General features: G+C 46.1%; 2 protein-coding genes across 2 annotated transcripts; one reads left to right on the plus strand and one right to left on the minus strand.

Annotated features, from left to right (window-relative positions):
• The first annotated feature begins 15,884 nt into the window (after positions 1 to 15,884).
• On the plus strand, positions 15,885 to 17,250 carry LOC136473951 (uncharacterized). Its single transcript, XM_066471568.1, has one exon. It carries the CDS (start codon positions 16,001 to 16,003, stop codon positions 16,952 to 16,954), a length of 954 nt encoding a protein of 317 aa, XP_066327665.1. The 5' UTR covers positions 15,885 to 16,000; the 3' UTR covers positions 16,955 to 17,250.
• A 1,229-nt stretch (positions 17,251 to 18,479) lies between these two features.
• On the minus strand, positions 18,480 to 19,442 carry LOC136470145 (uncharacterized). Its single transcript, XM_066468094.1, has one exon. The coding sequence runs from the start codon at positions 19,440 to 19,442 to the stop codon at positions 18,480 to 18,482; it is 963 nt and encodes a 320-aa protein (XP_066324191.1).
• Between the last annotated feature and the right edge of the window lie 155 nt (positions 19,443 to 19,597).

Genomic DNA, 19,597 nt, shown 5'->3' on the forward strand with positions numbered 1-19,597 from the left:
AGCACTTGATCCTTGCATAGAACAAAGGGGAGCTACACCCTTGCGTGGGTGCTCCAACAAGGACTAGTGGAGAGTGGCGACTCTCTGATACCTCGGCAAAACATCGCTGCGTTCCTCCTCTCTTTACTTTGAGCATTTACTTTGAGCAATTCAACACTTGTCTTTACATTCATAGAATTGCCATGCTAGAGTAGGATTGGAACTTAGGTTGCAAGACACTTTATGCGGTAGAACATTAGAAACACTTTCTAGGCACAAGGGGTTAATTAGGCTAACCGTTGGATTTAATTATTGCAAAGAAATTTAGAATTAGCCCAATTCACCCCCCCCCCTCTTGGGCATCTTGATCCTTTCAGCGCCTACGCGTTGGTGTCATGATCGCATCACTCGCGTCCCCCCAAGGCGAGGATGAGCTGAGCCCCTGAAAGGTCCTAGTATGGCTAGAGGGGGGGTGAATATCCTATTTAAAAATATACAAATCAACTAGAGCAATTTGATTAGTATGACAAGAGGCGAAATGCAAACTTGCTCTAGCTCCACAAGGGTTGCAAGCCACCTATCCAACAATTCTAGTTGCAATGATTACTAGGCACACAACTTGCAATGTTACTACTCACTAAGAGCTCTCAAACTTGCTACTCTAAAGAGCTCCACTAGATGAACTTAAAACAACAAAGCAAGCTCTCAATTCTAATTACACTAAAGAGCTTGTCACAACTAGTTTGCAAAAATATAAATGAGTGAGTAGGATTATTATACCGCCATGTAGAGGAATGAACCAATCACAAGATGAAGATTAAGCCAATCACCGGGAGAATGCAAATGACAAGAGACAATCGATTTTCTCCCGAGGTTCACGTGCTTGCCAACACGCTACGTCCCCGTTGTGTCGACCAACACTTGGTGGTTCGGCGGCTAAGAGGTGTTTCACAAACCTCATCCACATGATTGGACACCAGAAGAACCTCCCCACAAGTGAGGTAACTCAATAACACGAGCAATTTACTAGAGTTACCTTTCGGCACTCCGTCGGGGAAGGTACAACTCCCCTCACAATCACCGAAGGCGGCCACGAACAATCACCAACTCGTGCCGATCCTCCACCGCTACACCAAGCCATCTAGGTGGTGGCAACCACCAAGAGTAACAAGCGAAATCCATAGCGCAACACGAATACCAAGTGCCTCTAGATGCAATCACTCAAGCAATGCACTTGGATTCTCTCCCAATCTCACAAAGATGATGGATCAATGATGGAGATGAGTGGGAGTGCTTTGGCTAAGCTCACAAGATTGCTATGTCAATGAAAATGTGCAAGAGTGTGAGCTTCAACTAGCCATGGGGCTCAAATAGACGCCCCCACGAAATAGAGCCGTTGTACCCCTTCACTGGGCACAACGCGGGCTGACCGGATGCTCCGGTCAGTTGACCGGACGCTGAGCTCCCAGTGTCTGGTCGCTCGCAGTCAGCCACGTGTCCTAACTTCAATGGTCATCAGTCTTGACCAGACACTGTGCTTGAGTTGACCGGACGCTGAACACCAGCGTCCGGTCGTTTACAGTAAGGTTCCAAAACCGACTTTTGTCGACCGGACGCATCCGGTCATGTTCGACCGGACCCTGCCAGCGTCCGGTCACACTTGTGACTTCTTACTGTGCTGACCGACAATACGTCCGGATGCAGCCCTTCAGTGTCCAGTCGCTGAGCGACCCAGCATCCGGTCAGTTGACCGACACTAGCATCTTTGCGACCAACTCCATTTCACCTCTAACTTTTTTATTTACCCTTGCTCAAATGTGCCAACCACCAAGTGTATCACCTTGTGCACATGTGTTAGCATATTTTCACAAACATTTTTAAGGGTGTTAGTACTCCACTAGATCCTAAATGCATATGCAATGAATTATAGCATCTAGTGGCACTTTGATAACCGCATTTCGATACGAGTTTCACTCCTCTTAATAGTACGGCTATCTATCCTAAATGTGATCACACTCACTAAGTGTCTTGATCACTAAAACAAAATGGCTCCTACATTTTATACATTTGCCTTGAGCCTTTTGTTTTTCTCTTTCTTCTTTTCCAAGTTCAAGCCTTTGATCATAACCATGCCATCACCATTGTCATGATCTTCGTTATTGCTTCAACACTTGGAATAGTGCTACCTATCTCATGACCACTTTGATAAACTAGGTTAGCACTTATGGTTTTATCAATTAACCAAAACCAAACTAGAGCTTTCAATCTCCCCCTTTTTGGTAATTGATGACAACCCTTACACAAAGATATGAAATAAGATTCAATTGAATTCATGTTGCTTGCCCAAGCATATTTACCATGTGTAAAGGATATGGACAAGTTTTATGAACTCCATATGGTAGCAATTGCTCCCCCTACATATGTGCTAAGAGTTTGGATTGTAGCTTTGCACATATGCTTAGATAGGATATGTAGGAGACAATTTCTACCAAATGATGCTAAGGTATAAGAGATGGACCTTTGAAGCGTGATACCAATCAGAGTGCACCATTATACCATCCTTAGCATCATTCATAACTAGACATATATAAAAACTAGAATACCCCATGAGATCAATATTACAAGTAAGGGTCTAGTTTCCATATGATGAACATAAGTCTAGTTACTTTAGCTAGATACCATTTGATAGCTAGATACCACTTGTAAATACATGGGAATGAAATCATTAGATGTCCTATGCATACTAGATTTTCATTTCATCATGCAAATTTACAATTAGCATACACCACACAAGCATGGATGTTGAAATTTAGAACTTGTGCCATGCAAGCAAACACATGAAATGCACATTCAAATGCACCATACAAGTTCATGAGCTTGCTCCCCCTACTTGTGTGCTCAAAATTTGAATTGATCCCCTTCCTTTGTCATATCTTTCCTTTGTCATATATTATCTCTCTACACTATTTCTCCCCCTATCACTTATCTTTGTTTCTCTCCCCCTTTGTCATTAATGACCACAAAGGCTTAAAGTATAGATAGATTCAAATTATAGATAGGTTGGGGTGAAACCATGTGAAATGAGGATCATTTTTCAATTTGGTTTAATCTAGATTACTTGCAAAAGATATTTAACTCGGTTTGATCCAAGGACAAGCTTCTTCACACCTCCAAATAAGGGTTATCTTGTACCATATTGAGTTAAATACTTATAGCTCATTTTATAGATCAAACACTAGGTTTATAAGCCCACAAACATGTTATATGCTACCACTAGATCATTTCAAACATATAAGCAATAGTGGTAATATACAAGCATCAAATTCATTTGATTTTCATGAATGATCCTATTCAAATGTGAAATATGTCTAGATACACTAATCATGTCCTTAGCAAGGATGTATGTCATGCCAATCAATTTATACCTTGTATTGCTTGAGGGAGAGGCATGTCATATAATGGGGTTGCATCAACACATATTGGTGAAGTCAAGTATGTTCAATTTATTCCTTAGCTTGCAAAACCTCTTCTCATCAAGTGGCTTGGTGAATATGTCAGCAAGTTGATCATCGGTGCCCACACTCTCTATGCAAATGTCCCCTTTTTGTTGGTGATCTCTTATGAAATGATGGCGGACATCAATATGCTTTGTTCTTGAGTGTTGAACCGGGTTGTTTGTGAGTTTGATGGCACTCTCATTATCACATAGCAATGGCACTTGTTTGATCCTAATTCCAAAATCACTCAAAGTAGCCTTCATCCAAAGTAATTGAGCACAACAACTACCAGCCGAAATGTACTCCGCTTTGGCGGTTGAAAGTGCTATACTATTTTGCTTCTTTGATGACCAAGATACAAGTGATCTTCCCAATAGTTGACATGTGCCTGATGTGCTCTTTCTCTCAACTTTGCATCCCGCATAATCAAAGTCTGAATATCCAATCAACTCAAACCTTGCTCCTTTGGGATAACACAACCCAACATTTTATGTATGTTTCAAGTACCTCAATATCCTTTTAGTTGCCTTCAAATGACTTTCTCTTGGTGAGACTTGAAATCTAGCACACATGCATACACTAAACATCACATCGGTCTTGATGCGGTCACATAGAGTAGGCTTCCAATCATAGACCAATACATCTTTTGATCCACCATGTTGCCACTTGCATCACTATCCAAGCTTCCACTTGTCTCCATTGGTGTACTAATAGCTTTACTATCATCCATTCCAAATTTCTTGAGCATGTCCTTGATATACTTGCCTTGACTCACAAATGTGCCATTCTTCATTTGCTTGATTTGAAGACCAAGGAAGTAACTAAGTTCTCCAATCATAGACATCTCAAACTCACTTGCCATCATCTTGCCAAACTCCTTACAAAAATCTTGATTTGTTGACCCAAATATGATATCATCAACATAGATTTGCATTACAAACAAGTCATTTCCAAGCTTCTTGGTGAAGAGAGTGGTGTCAACCTTTCCCATCTTGAATCCCTTAGAGAGTAGGAAATCCCTCAATCTCTCATACCATGCTCTAGGTGCTTGTTTCAATCCATACAAAGCCTTTCTCAACTTGTAAACATGGTTGGGTTTCTTTTCATCTTCAAAACTGGGAGGTTGCTCAACATACACAAGCTCATTGATGTACCCATTGAGAAATGCACTCTTTACATCCATTTGGTACAACTTGATGTTGTGGGCACAAGCATAGGCTAGCAAGATCCTAATTGCTTCCAATCTTGCAACCGAGGCATATGTTTCTCCAAAGTCAAGACCTTCAACTTGAGTGTAACCTTGAGCCACTAATCTTGCTTTGTTCCTTATTACTATCTCATCTTGATCTTGCTTGTTTTGAAAGACCCACTTGGTTCCAATCACATTATGATCCTTAGGCCTCTCAATTAACTCACATACTTAGTTTCTTGTGAAGTTGTTTAGCTCTTCATGCATAGCATTGACCCAATCAACATCCTTTAAAGCTTCATCTATCTTCTTAGGCTCAATGGATGACACAAATGAGAAATGCTCACAAAATGAAGCCAATTTTGATCTAGTTTGCACACCTCTCGAAATGTCACCAATGATAGTGTCCAATGGATGATCTCTTGCAACATTGATAGGTTGAAGCACTTGCACTTGATTGCTAGCATTTGATTGACCACTTTGTTGAGATGATGAACTAGCCACTTATTGATCTTGCCCATTGCCATCACTAGTGCTTGCTTAGATTTGATCATGAGAACCACTAGCTTGCATATTTGAGTTAGAGAGCACTTGATTCTTGTCATCTTCAATATCAATCACCTCTCTAGGCCTTAACTCACCAATGTCCATGTTTCTCATTGCCTTGATCAATTGAGTGCCTTTCACATCATCTAGATTCTCATCTTCCTCTTGAGAACCATTTGTTTCATCAAACTCCACATCATGAACCTCCTCAAGAGTACCACTAGCCAAATTCCAAACTCTATAAGCCTTGCTAGTAGTGGAGTAATCAAGCAAGAAACCTTCATCACATTTCTTTTCAAACTTGCTCAATCTAGTGCCTTTCTTCAATATGTAGCATTTACAACCAAATACCCGAAAGTATGCTATGTTTGGCTTTCTTCCATTTAATAGCTCATAAGGTGTCTTCTCCATCATGGGGTGACAATAGAGTCGGTTGCTATAGTAGCAAGCCGTGTTGATTGCTTCAGCCCAAAATGAATGACTCGCATTGTACTCACTCAACATTGATCTTGCCATATCAATTAAGGTTCTATTCTTTCTTTCAACTAACCCATTTGATTGAGGAGTATACTTGGTCGAGAATAGATGTCTAATTCCAAATTCATCATACAATTCATCAATTCTTGTGTTCTTGAACTCACTACCATTGTCACTTCTTACTTTCTTGATGGTTGTTTCAAACTCATTGTGAATGCCTTTGACAAATGATTTGAATGTTGCAAACACATCACTCTTGTCACCAAGAAATAAGACCCATGTGTATCTAGTGAAATCATCCACATTCACAAATCCATATTTGTTTCCACCAATGCTAGTGTATGTGGTTGGTCCAAACAAGTCCATGTGCATCAACTCAAATGCCTTAGATGTGCTCATCATGCTCTTCTTAGGATGTGTGTTACCAACTTGTTTTCTGGCTTGACATGCACTACATAGCTTATCTTTCTCAAAAGTGACATCTTTCAAGCCTCTAACTAAGTCATGCTTAATCAACTTGTTCAATTGTTTCATTCCAACATGACCAAGCCTCCTATGCCATAACCAACCCATGCTAGATTTAGTGATCAAACATGTTGACAATTGTGCTTCTCTAGCATTGAAATCAACCAAGTATAGATTCTCATATCTAAATCCTTTGAATATCAAGTTAGAGCCATCTACACTTATGATCTCTACATCATCCACACCAAATATGCACTTGAAACCAAGATCACATAATTGAGCTACCGACAAAAGGTTGAAGTTCAAGCTCTCTACTAGTAGCACATTGGAAATGCTCAAGTCATTGGATATTGCAATCTTACCAAGCCCTTTGACCTTGCCTTTTCCATTATCACTAAATGTGATACTATCAAACCCATTGCTCTTGTTTTCATTGATTGAATTGAACATTCTTGAATCACTGGTCATGTGTTGTGTGCACCCACTATCAAGCACCCAATGCCTTCCTCCGGCTTTATAATTCACCTACAAAAGAAGATCAATTCCTTTTAGGTACCCAAACTTGCTTGGGTCCTTGTAGGTTAGTCACCAAGGTCTTTGGTACCCAAATGGCCTTCTTCTTTGGGCCCACAATTGGTGTACCAATGAACTTAGCCTTCACACCGTTGGCACCCTTATAAAGCATGTAACAAGAATCAAATTTGATTGAGGATACATTAGGTAGCTTATTCTTGTTAGTCTTGCAATTTTGCTCTATATGCCCAACTTGCTTGCATCTATTGCAAAACCGACCATTGCCCTTCACAAAGCTAACTTTGGGAGTGACAAAGGCCGCCTTGCCTTTCTTGGGGGTGTAGCCCAATCCCTCTTAGTTGAGAGAAAACCTTTGGCTACCCAAGCACTTTAGCAAGCGGGCTTCTCCACCATAGGCATTACCTAAGGCATGAGTGAGCTCATTCACCTCCTTCTTGAGGGTCTCATTTTTCCACTTTTAGTGAGGCATCACAAGTGGTGGTGCTACAAGGAGTGTTAGTGGGAGCAACAAAAATAGATTCATCAATAAGATCACATGTTAGTCCCACATCACATGATATGATCACTTGCTCCTTCTTGGCTTCCTCTACTTTGCATTGCTCTATGAGAGAGGAGTGAGCCTTTTCAAGGTTAGAGTGAGCTTTGCCAAGCTTCTCATGGGCCTCCATTAGCTTCTTATGAGTAGCATTTATCTCATCAAAGGATTGCTCAAGAAGTTTTACTTTCTTGCGCAATTCTTTGCACTCCTTTCTCTTTATCTCATTGCAAGCGTGCACTTGCTCACACATGTCCAAGAGCTCCTCCTTGGTGTACTCTTCATCTTCATCATCATCATTATTCCTACAAGAGTCACTTTCACATTCATCATCATCACTCTCATCATATTTTACCTTGATAGGCTTTGCCATGAAGCATGTCGATGGAGTGTCGAAGATGGAGAGCTTCTTGTTGATGGCGATGCTTGCTAGAGCTCTTTTGATAGATTTCTTGTCATCATCACTAGAGCTATCACCATCCGAGGAACCATCACTATCCCAAGTGACTACATAGCCTCCACCTTTCTTCTTCTTTTGGAATGTCATTCTCTTCTCCTTCTTCTCCTTCTTTTCATTTTTATCTTTCTTGTGCTTCTTCTTCTCATCTTCATCATTATCACTATTGTAGGGACAATTTGCTACAACATGATCGGGGCTCTTGCAATTGTAGCATCTTCTCACATACTCTTTGCTTTTTGTGTGATCTCTTCTCTTTCTTGCACCATAGCCCTTCTTCTTCATGAATTTGCCCATCTTGCGCACAAATAGAGCCATGGCTTCATCGTCAATGTCACTAAGATCATCATCATCACTTGATTCTTTCTTGGACTTGCCCTTGTTCTTGGATGATGATGAGCTAGCCTTGAATGCTATACTCTTCTTCTTCTTGTCCTCTTCTTCCTTCTTGTCACCCTTGTCATCCCCCTCCCTTTCCACACGGTATGTCTCTTGTGTCATGACATCACCTAGTACTTGGTTGGGGGTAATGTCCTTCAATCCTCCTCTTATGATGAGCAATCTCAACATCTCAAATCTTGGAGGTAAGCACATCAAGAATCGATGAGAGACATCATCATCCTTGATCTTCTCTCCTAATACCTTCAAGTCGTTGACAATGACTTGCAATCGATGGAACATCTCCGAAATGCTCTCATCATCCTTCATCTTGAAACTTGTCAACTTATCCTTGAGAATGTACAACTTGGCACTCTTCACCGCCGGTGTGCCCTCATATGTTTCCTCTAATCTCCTCCACACTTCATTTGCTCTTTCACAATCTTTGATTTGCTCAAACACCTTGGAATCAATAGCATTGTATATGGTGTTGAGAGCCATTGTGTTACATTGCTTGTTGATCTTGTCTTGGTTGGTGGGATCATCGGGATCGATGATAGCATAGTCATTTTCGGTCACTTCCCATACTTGATCATTTATTGAACCAAGATACATTCTCATCTTTCTCTTCCAATAACCATAGGATGTGCCATCAAAGAATGGTGGTTTGCCCCCCACATGGTTGAACACAACTTGAGCCATAATTCGACATCGAGGTTGTTAAGCCTTCAATCAAACGATGACCACGGCTCTAATACCACTTGAAAGGTCCTAGTATGGCTAGAGGGGGGGTGAATAGCCTATTTAAAAATATACAAATCAACTAGAGCAATTTGATTAGTATGACAAGAGGCAAAATACAAACTTGCTCTAGCTCTACAAGGGTTGCAAGCCACCTATCCAACAATTCTAGTTGCAATGATTATTAGGCACACAACTTGCAATGTTACTACTCACTAAGAGCTCTCAAACTTGCTACTCTAAAGAGCTCCACTAGATGAACTTAAAACAATAAAGCAAGCTCTCAATTCTAATTACACTAAAGAGCTTGTCACAACTAGTTTGCAAAAATATAAATGAGTGAGTAGGATGATTATACCGCCGTGTAGAGGAATGAACCAATCACAAGATGAAGATTAAGCCAATCACCGGGAGAATGCAAATGACAAGAGACAATCGATTTTCTCCCGAGGTTCACGTGCTTGCCAACACACTATGTCCCCATTGTGTCGACCAACACTTGGTGGTTCGGCGGCTAAGAGGTGTTTCACAAACCTCGTCCACATGATTGGACACCGTAAGAACCTCCCCACAAGTGATGTAACTCAATGACACGAGCAATTTACTAGAGTTATCTTTCGGCACTCCGCCGGGGAAGGTACAACTCCCCTCATAATCACCGAAGGCGGCCACAAACAATCACCAACTCATGCCGATCCTCCACTGCTGCACCAAGCCATCTAGGTGGTGGCAACCACCAAGAGTAACAAGCAAAATCCACAACGCAACACGAATACCAAGTGCCTCTAGATGCAATCACTCAAGCAATGCACTTGGATTCTCTCCCAATCTCACAAAGATGATGGATCAATGATGGAGATGAGTGGGAGTGCTTTGGCTAAGCTCACAAGATTGCTATGTCAATTAAAATGTGCAAGAGTGTGAGCTTCAACCGACCATGGGGCTTAAATAGACGTCCCCATGAAATAGAGCCGTTGTACCCCTTCACTGGGCACAACGCGGGCTGATCGGACGCTCTGGTCAGTTGACCGGACGCTGAGCTCCCAGCGTCTGGTCGCTCATAGTCAGCCACGTGTCCTAACTTCAATGGTCATCAGTCTTGACCGAACACTGTGCTTGAGTTGACCGGACGCTGAACACCAGCGTCCGGTCGTTTACAGTAAGGTTCCAAAACCGACTTTTGCCGACCGGACGTGTCCGGTCATGCTCAACCGGACCCTACCAGCGTCCGGTCACACTTGTGACTTCTTACTGTGCTGACCGACAATACGACCGGACGCAGACCTTCAGCGTCTGGTCGCTGAGCGACCCAGTGTCCGGTCAGTTGACCGACGCCAGCATCTTTGCGACCAACTCCATTTCACCTCTAACTTTTTTATTTACCCTTGCTCAAATGTGCCAACCACCAAGTGTATCACCTTGTGCACATGTGTTAGCATATTTTCACAAACATTTTCAAGGGTGTTAGTACTCCACTAGATCCTAAATGCATATGCAATGAATTATAGCATCTAGTGGTACTTTGATAACCACATTTCGATATGAGTTTCACTCCTCTTAATAGTACGGCTATCTATCGTAAAATGTGATCACACTCACTAAGTGTCTTGATCACTAAAACAAAATGGCTCCTACATTTTATACCTTTGCCTTAAGCCTTTTGTTTTTCTCTTTCTTCTTTTCCAAGTTCAATTCTTTGATCATAACCATGTCATCACCATCGTCATGATCTTCGTTATTGCTTCAACACTTGGAATAGTGCTACCTATCTCATGACCACTTTGATAAACTAGGTTAGCACTTAGGGTTTCATCAATTAACCAAAACCAAACTAGAGCTTTCAGCCCCGTCTCTCTCTTTCTCTCTTTCTCTCTTTCTCCCTCTGCTGCCGTCGTCGAGCCACGCCATTAAATTCGTTAGGGAGATATCACCTCAAGTTAATTCGTCGCATTGCTGGCTCCATCACATAGCTGCTTAGCTACCCACCCCCACCTTGACTTGAATGGTGCTAGTCGAGCTTCAATTTTGTAGCTTTTCCCCGCCGCCGTGCCGATAAGGCTGAGTCCGCCCTTCACCGAGGGCAGCCCTCATCTGACCACCTCGGGCCAAATTGGCTGCACCGCTAGACTCGCCTCGAACCCCTCCTCGCCATGCGCACTTGAGCCGTACCCCTACCATTGTTCCAACACTTCTAACATGGTCGTGTCCCCCGTGGCTCATCGCCGAGCTCACCGCGCGTACGTGGCCAGCCTTGCTCGGGGTGTCTCCAGTCGAACTATCGCCTCGGCTAGGTCGTTGGTGCGTCGCTGATGCTCAACCGCTACCTCTACTACTCCCTTAGTGTCGTGGCTCACCGAAACATCGTTGTCGCCACCGTAGGTTGTCCGCCGACGTGGGGAGGTCGCTTTGCTTTGTCTTCGGTCTCCGAGTCGTTGCCCATTATTGAGCGTTGTCCCGTAGGTGAGCATATGTCCTCTAGATGGGTCGAGGGGATCCCCAGTTAGCCAGTGTGGCGGCCTAGTGCCGGCCAATGCCGTGCCGGCGAGCGTGGAGGCGTTGGGGACCTCTCTGATGCGTAGACAGGTTAATACAACGGTCTCTTTGCATAAACGTTGTCTGTAGAAATAGTACGCATAGTCATCGTGTTAATAGAGGATAACACGAGGGCGTTTCTATAAAAACACCGGCGCGCGTGGGCTTCCTCGCCGTGGGCCGCCTCGCGTGCATGGACCGGTGTTGCGTGGGCCACACCGCGGGCCACAGCGCGCTCGCGCGCCCGTGCGCTGCGTCACGTGGGCCGCGCGGGAGAATTCAATTTTCTTTTTCATAAGGAATTAGAAATAGTTTTCTAATATAATTTTTGAGCTGATCTTTGGTAAATCATGTAGGTGTCCAAAAATTGTGAAACAAATTTTGTTAAGTTCTAAAAATTATGCCCTATCTGCTAGTATATTTAGTTCATATATGTACATGTTGATACTAGGAGCTATTAAATCATTTAAAAATGATTAATATTGTTAGGAGAATTATTGTAGGAATTTTTGTGGTAAATTGGTGATAGCTTTAGTTCTGAAATTTTTATGATAACTTCATTGTATTATTATGTGCTGACTATAATTTTTGTAGCCTTAGAATAGACTAAGCATTAGGGTAGTTTCTAGTTCGACCCCAGCGTCTGGTCGCCCGATGCTTGCCACGTGTCATCGGCTTCAAACGCCGATCGCCCGATCTCAACGGTCAAGTGATGACCGAACGCGTCAGTTAGAAAGTGACCGGACGTAGGACCCCAGCTTCCGATCGTTTCTAGTAAGGTTCCAAACACGAAATTTCATGATCGGACGCGTCCGGTCTTGCTCGACCGGACTCACCTGGCGTCTGGTCACTCAACGTTTTCTCTGTGCGCCTCACGTCAGCGTACGTCAGCATTGATCGAACTCAGACCACGAGCGTCCGGTTAGTTTACACGCCAGCGTCCGGTCACAAGACCGAGACCGTGTGCTTACTACTGTCACTGACCGGACTCTGAACCCAGCGTCCAGTCACTACACCACCAGCGTCCGATCACTCTGTGAACCCCTGTCTTTTCTATATAGGGTGCCGATGGCACCGTCGGACTGTCCGCACTCTACGGGCGGACACTCCGCTGGTAAAGTTTCTAACCCTTGCTCAAATGTGCCAACCACCAAGTGTATCACCTAGTGCACATGTGTTAGCATATTTTTACAAGCATTTTCAAGGATGTTAGCACTCCACTAGATCCTAAATGCATATGCAATGAGTTAGAGCATCTAGTGGCACTTTGATAACCACATTTCGATATGAGTTTCACCCCTCTTAATAGTACGGCTATCGATCCTAAATGTGATCATACTCACTAAGTGTCTTGATCACCAAAACAAAATGGCTTCTACCATTTATACATTTGCCTTGAGCCTTTTGTTTTTCTCTTTCTTCTTTTCAAGTCCAAGCACTTGATCATTACCATGGCATCACCATCATCATGTCATGATCTTCATTTGCTCCACCACTTGGACTAGTGCTACCTATCTCATAATCACTTTTGATAAACTAGGTTAGCACTTAGGGTTTCATCAATTCACCAAAACCAAACTAGAGCTTTCAACACTGATAGTCCGACGCCATGGCCATAGCTCGTAGCTCGCCTACCCCATGTTGTCGACCGCTTCTACGACTCCCAGGCCCAGCGCAAGCCTCCCACCTCACTGCACGCCGGCCGTGGGCGCCGTGTCGAGGAGAGGTCGACGACCGGCACGGAGAGCTAGCGTGGCGGCGGCTGTGCCTGAGCTCGATGTGGAGCGACGTGCGGCAGCGCTGGAAGCAGCACAAGCGAGAACATGCAGCTGCCGCGTGATGCTATGCTCTGCAGTGGCATGTCGCGTGGAAGAACTTGTCGCGATCGGTCATGGCGCCGTGGAGGCATGACGTTGACGCGAGGCCGACAACCGTAGAACCCACGCTGCCACGTGCCAGACCCGTGAGCGTAGCTAGGTAGGCGGGTAGTCGAGGCCGAGCTCCTCCGACATCGGTAGGGATGAAGACGCGGTCGCTCTATCTTGTGGACGTCACTCTTGCCGTCATGGATGAAGATGGAGACGAAGGGGATGACGCGTGGGGCCGGTATGTCAGTGAATACAGAAAGAGAAGTGGTGGGGGTATCTGGGGCAATACAAGAATACAGTTAACTCCAGGTGGACCTAACGTCTTGGAAAGCGTACAAAGTGGTATATTTCAGGTAACCAAAGAATTATAATGGCACGGTTCTAAATAGATGAATTGTAATGACATATCTCAAAAGTTGAAAAATTGTAATGGCAGCAGTCCAAATAACCCTTTTAAAAGTCAGCTCAACAACTATAGGTTGTTTGTTTTAACTTATGACAGAAGCAAGTGAAAAAGCTAAAACAAATATATCCTTAGCAACGTTGTCCTAAATGTTAAACGGTAAACAGTCGGGCACCCTTTGGGTAGTGTTTAAGCCTTTTAGACGGTGTTTAAATGGAGGTAAACGCTTTTGTATAGTAACACTAAAATATACATATTCATTTATGTAAAAGTCAAATGTGCTAGAAAGTATACATATACATATTTACACATGTAAAAAATAAGTATTCTACCCAATTTTTTTTTTGTAAAAAAAACTAAATCCCACTCTACCCCATATACTTACGATGTTAATTAATTGGGTGGCAAATGAGGTAGTCATAATCTTTCTATAGACTAAATGGTGAGTTAAATGGTTTTAGCTCATCTAATCACGTTTCAGTTTAAACAGGTTTAAATGGTCCAATTGTTTAATTCTCCATTTAGAGCTTAAAAGACACGGGTGGTCTTTGTTTACCATTTAAATGTTGTTTAAACGGATTAAATGGCCTTTTAGGCAAACAATGGTCCTTAGACACCTGACGACCAAGCCTAGAAATGAGCGGCAGCTCATGGGCAATTTGCCCTTGCATGGTTGCGCGCTAGTAAGGATGAAAATGAAAACGCTTTGGATCGAAGCAAATATTCTCTCACATATCCTAATCTATTTTCTTTTATGGTAATTGAATTGGAGTAGATAACATAAGGATGCAGATCTAACTTTTTCTTAATGTCCAAAATGGTACGGAGATGAAGCGAGATCGGATCCAAGACGGATTTAAATAGTCAAGTAATATGTACATACGTATAGAGTATTATATGTTTATCAAGAACTATTAATAATTTAGTAAAGTGGCCATGGCAACTAGTACACAAAATCTTGCATTACGGTCCATTTTGTGTTTATCATACCGACACAATTAGCACATACCAGGGTATACACACTCACAACTGATAAGTTATTAGCCAACAAGTTTTCAATTCATATTTTAGCTCATAAAACAACCACATTAGAAAATGAGATATCTCAACTAGCAAGAAGCTTTCATGAATTCTTTTGGTTTTTAGTCTAGGCAATCGGATATCCTACTTCAAACATTGGATTATCCACATAAAATTTGAGGACAATACATATCCACCGGATTTTACCAATTTCATATCATATCCTGCATTTGCATACAACATATATAGATGAAGAGAATTGTAAGCCTCATTATATACACTAGAGATATGTATATACCTACTACGGAGTATATACACTATTTTTGCTACAAATTATTGGGTATTTCCATTTTCCAGGAATGCATCAACCGTAGATCAGCCAGCTCCTGTTTTTGGCAGGCGGCGATCGTGGCGGCCGCCGAACTGTCGTCTCTCGTCAGTCAGTGCGAACACGCGACGTGACTAACGCCGAGCTGGCGCACCGTCGGGATTGGAGACACCTGTACGCCAGCTGGACGGCCGACGGATGTGGGAGTAGTACGTGCGGCCGACGGCCAGGCGTCGAGTCTGCTACCTGTACTGTACTCGTACGCATGCGATGCACCGCATCCTGCTCCAGGCGGTACTCGTATGCGTCGTACACCAACGTACCCCTGGGCCCTGGCAGAGCAGAGACAAGCAACTGCAGATTCCAGACTCCAGGTGGGTCTGCAGCCATCCAGCTCCAGCCTCTCATCACTCATCAGGATATATATATCCTGCCTGTGTTGACCCACGGCATCAGCGACAGCATGAGATGCTGCGGCGAAGAAGGTTCCATGAGCTGGTTCTGCAGACTGCAGTCGGCACTCTGTCTAGCTCTGGCTCTGACTCCGAGTGCCCAGTGTCCACACGAGGCCTTGTTTAGTTCGTGGTTAGAAATCAGTATTTGTCACTGTAGCATTTTCGTTTGTATTTGATAATTATTGTCCAATCATGGCCTAACTAGACTCAAAAGATTCATCTCGTAATTTACAATCAAACTATATAATTAGTTATTTTTTTATCTACATTTAATACTCCATACATATGTTTAAAGATTCGATGTGACGAAAAGAGAGGAAAAAAACTTGCTCCTCCACGTCGAGTGACACACGCGGGCCGCCCACCTGCCGCCGTGCACTTCTGCTGGGCCCCGCCCCGCATGCCAGATCTGCCGTACACTGTTCCAGCGACCAAGCCTGTACCACCAGCCCCCGGCCAGTCCAGTCCTCAACAGCAGCCACTCTCACTCATTCTGCCTCTGCCTGATCGTCAGAGCCCAGCAGGAGCAGAAGGCCCTCAGCGCGCGAGGGCGGGCGGGAGCCATCCATACCCATACGCCATATTCCCATCGCGCGATGGACGACGACGACGACTTCACCTTCCCCACCGTTGCCGCCGCCGCCGCGCGGGGGACAACGGCGCCAGAAAGGCAGCTCGGCCGCGACGACGACACGGCGGTGCCGCACCTGCTCCAGCTCCAGCTCCCTGCGCTTCCCAACCTCGCCGCGGCCTCCCCTCTGTGGTCGTTCGCGGGCTCCGTTCCCAAGACGACGACGACCACGGCGCCGCCGTCGTCCCCGACCGTGACGGCGGACGACGAACAAGAGCGCAGCGCCGTGGCAGAGGAGGAGGACCATCGTGTCGCTGCTGACGAGGACAGGATGGATCGGCTATGGGAAGCTACAATCACCACCACCAGCAGCACAAGGTCCATCGCGACAGCGCCGGCGCCGGAGTCAAGGAGCGTCGCCGGCCACGCGGGGCCGCCGCCGCCACCCAAGCAGCGCGCCGCGGCGGCCGCTGACGTGGACGACGACAAGCAGCGCGCCGCGGCGCTGGCCGACGCGGAGCGGATGGACAAGCTGTGGGAGAGCTTCAACGAGGACCTCGTCCTGCGGCACCGGGACCGAGGCCGCCGCTCCAAGTCCGCCGCCGGCATCAACATCAAGGTGTCGCGGGCAGCAGCGGGAGGTCCGGCCGACGACCCGGCCGACGACGACCGCTGGTACCTCTGCAACTACTCGCCGCCGTCGTCGGTCGCCGCCGCCGACGAGTCGTCCGACCAGGAGACGTCGGCGTCGTCCCCCGCGGAGCAGCGGCGCGGGTACGGGTGCGCGCCCACGATGCTGCGCGCGTCGTCGCGCGCAGGCGGGGCGGGCCAGTTCTGCGGCGCCGCCCACCGCCGGCGGGGCGGCCGCGGGGCGGCGGCCGGGTGGGCCCTCCTGCTCAGGCTGTTCCGGAGGCTCTTCGCCGTCGACAAGACGGCGCCGTCGTCGTCCCGCAGCCACAGCAGCCTCTACGTGCCATGATCAGGACCGCTCACTTGATTTCCTGCTCACTGATTTGCAGATTTTTTTACGTACGTACGGCAATTACAGTTCCTTGTTTTTGTTTCGTCAACAACAAAACCTAGCGTTGTTATGTGGCAATGATAAACAGAGTAGGGTTTAGTAAATATCTACAGTGAATCTGATGCATGTATTTTTATGTTTTGATGAGGTGCTGGCATGGCATATTGGCATGTCACATGTGTGAGAGCGCGTGAGCAGATCCGTGCAAACTGTAGATAAGATGTGTGTGTGGTGATTAAAGGGAAAGACAGCATTGCTAATTATTTGTCAAGATAATATAGTACAAAACAAAGCGGCAGCTACCACCAGCGTTGTTATGTGGCAATGATAAACAAAGTGCCTCCTTTAATTTTGTCTGAATATAATGCACAACACAAGTAGTGGCGAGAAAGAAGCTGTGTCAGTGTGTGTGATGAATGAATGATTCTCATGCACTAGCACTAGGCCTAACTAGCACTAGAGTGGGAAAGAGGAGGCCAATGGCCAGGGGACAGCGACAGCGACAGCCAACGACCGGCGTGATTGCGACGGCGGAGCTGTAGGTACGTTTAATTCTACTGCGCCAGCGGCCAGCCAAGCCAGGCCTTGTTTAGATACCCTCAAAATTCCAAGTTTTTTCACTCTCTCTCCATCACATCAATTTTTAGACGTATGCATGTAGCATTAAATGTAGGTAAAAATAATAATTAATTACATAGTTTGGTTGTAAATCACGAGATGAATCTTTTGAGCCTAGTTAGTTCATGATGGACAAAGTTTATCAAATACAAACGAAACGTGCTACAGTGTTCAAATTGCAAAAAATTGCAATCTAAACAAGGCCCCAGCCGCCAGCGCAACGCAAGCCTGCCTGTGAATGATTTCGCCATCACCAAGCGCAAGCGGTGGCCCGCCGGCGACGGCAGCAGTACAGCACGCAGCAGGGCCATGCCCATCAGTGCGTGTTCATTAGTGGGATTATTTTCTGACGGAGCACTTTGCCGCCGCCAGTCAAAGTGCTGCTACATGGAAGCACGGAAGATTGGAAGAAGCTAGGCGATGCTGCATTTGTTGCAACAGTCCGGCTCCAGTAGAAGTAGTAGAATATATATATATATAGGGTAAGACTATTCTACAGCTGGCCATAAAATAACTTATTCTATAGCCACCTTGATTTATCATAATGTTTGTACCAATTTACGATAATATGAATATACATTTACGATACTCGTGTTACTATAACTCATGGTGATATTTACCATAATGTTATAGTAAATCACTTATTAAGGAGTTACTGTAATCTGGTAAATTAGCATAGTAATTATCATAACTCAAAGTGACCACAGAATAACTTATTCTGCGGCCAGCTACAGAACAGTACGTCTATATATATATATATATAAACAGAAGTAGTAGAATAGATAGCATATAGATAGTAGGCATTCGAGGAAATTCTAGCAGGCCTTAGACTGTCTCCAATGAGGAGATGCAAACACAAAATGGGTTACGCACAGTTGCTTTGCCTACCGAAAGCAGGCTCCAACGGCTGACCCAGACGGATGACCGATTTTGCGAACCGACGGAAGCGATATGCAAAAATGCATGCCCTCTCTCCTCGGTACGCAATCCGCGCACGCCTCCGCAACGCCGAGGTGGCCTGCTCCCACACCGGCCGCACCGCCGGCCCCGCTCGTCTCTGACGCCCGAAGTGGTGGGCCCATGGCGAGGCGCGGCCGGCTCGGCGAGGCGAGACCACGGAGGAGCGCGGCCGGCGCGGCCGCGCCGAGGAGCCGCCGACGCTCCGAGCAGGCGGACGCGCGGGCCAGATCCAGCTCCCAGTGCTCCGGTCGCCGTCGGGGCCGCGCGTGCCGTCATCCTCAGGCCGCCGTCGGGACCGCGCGGGGTAGTCCTCGGGGACGCCGCCGTGCGCCTGTGCCAGGGAAGGCCACCGTGGGGAGGTCGTGCTGGGGCGGAGGAGGTCCGGTGGGGTGGGGGAGGAGGAGGCGCGAGGCCGGCTTGGGAGGAGGCACGCAGAGCAGAGGTCGCCGCGGGGAGGAAAGGCCGCCGCGCCGGTGCTTGCCGCTGGCGAGGGGCTCCACCGGCGAGGGAGCCCGGCAGGGGAGGGGCGTGGGCGGGGAGGAGTGCCGAGGAGAGAGGCTGCACGTCGGGAGAACCGCTGGGCGCTGCCGTGAGGCTCGCCGCGCCGGGGGAAGCCAGATCCGGGGTCGGGCGCCGCCGGGGAGGGCCGCCGGGGAAGGCCGTCGGGGAAGGAGAGGGAGGGCTCGCCGCGCCGGTGAGGATTTTTTGCGTGGGCCGTTGGAGAAGGCACGGTGTGGGTGCGGGATTCTTTCCCTGTACGCGACCTAAATTCTGGAATAGGTGTTCGGTTTGGGTGAGCTCGGTTGGAGATAGTCTTACAGTTTGCTACTACTAGTATAGTACGCATATACCTTGCAATCCCTGCCATTAGTCGTTTTGATTTTTCCCAAATGTCAACAGTGTTACTGTCCAGAATTTTCGCATAAGGCATAAGACATGTCTATCAAGAATCTTGTTTCAGAAACCCTCATCTAGATCAAATGGTGCGTCTGGGCCAAAACGCATGGGCCACACCATGTGATT

This window comes from Miscanthus floridulus, chromosome 8, assembly GCF_019320115.1.
Source record: "Miscanthus floridulus cultivar M001 chromosome 8, ASM1932011v1, whole genome shotgun sequence".
NCBI lineage: Eukaryota > Viridiplantae > Streptophyta > Magnoliopsida > Poales > Poaceae > Miscanthus > Miscanthus floridulus.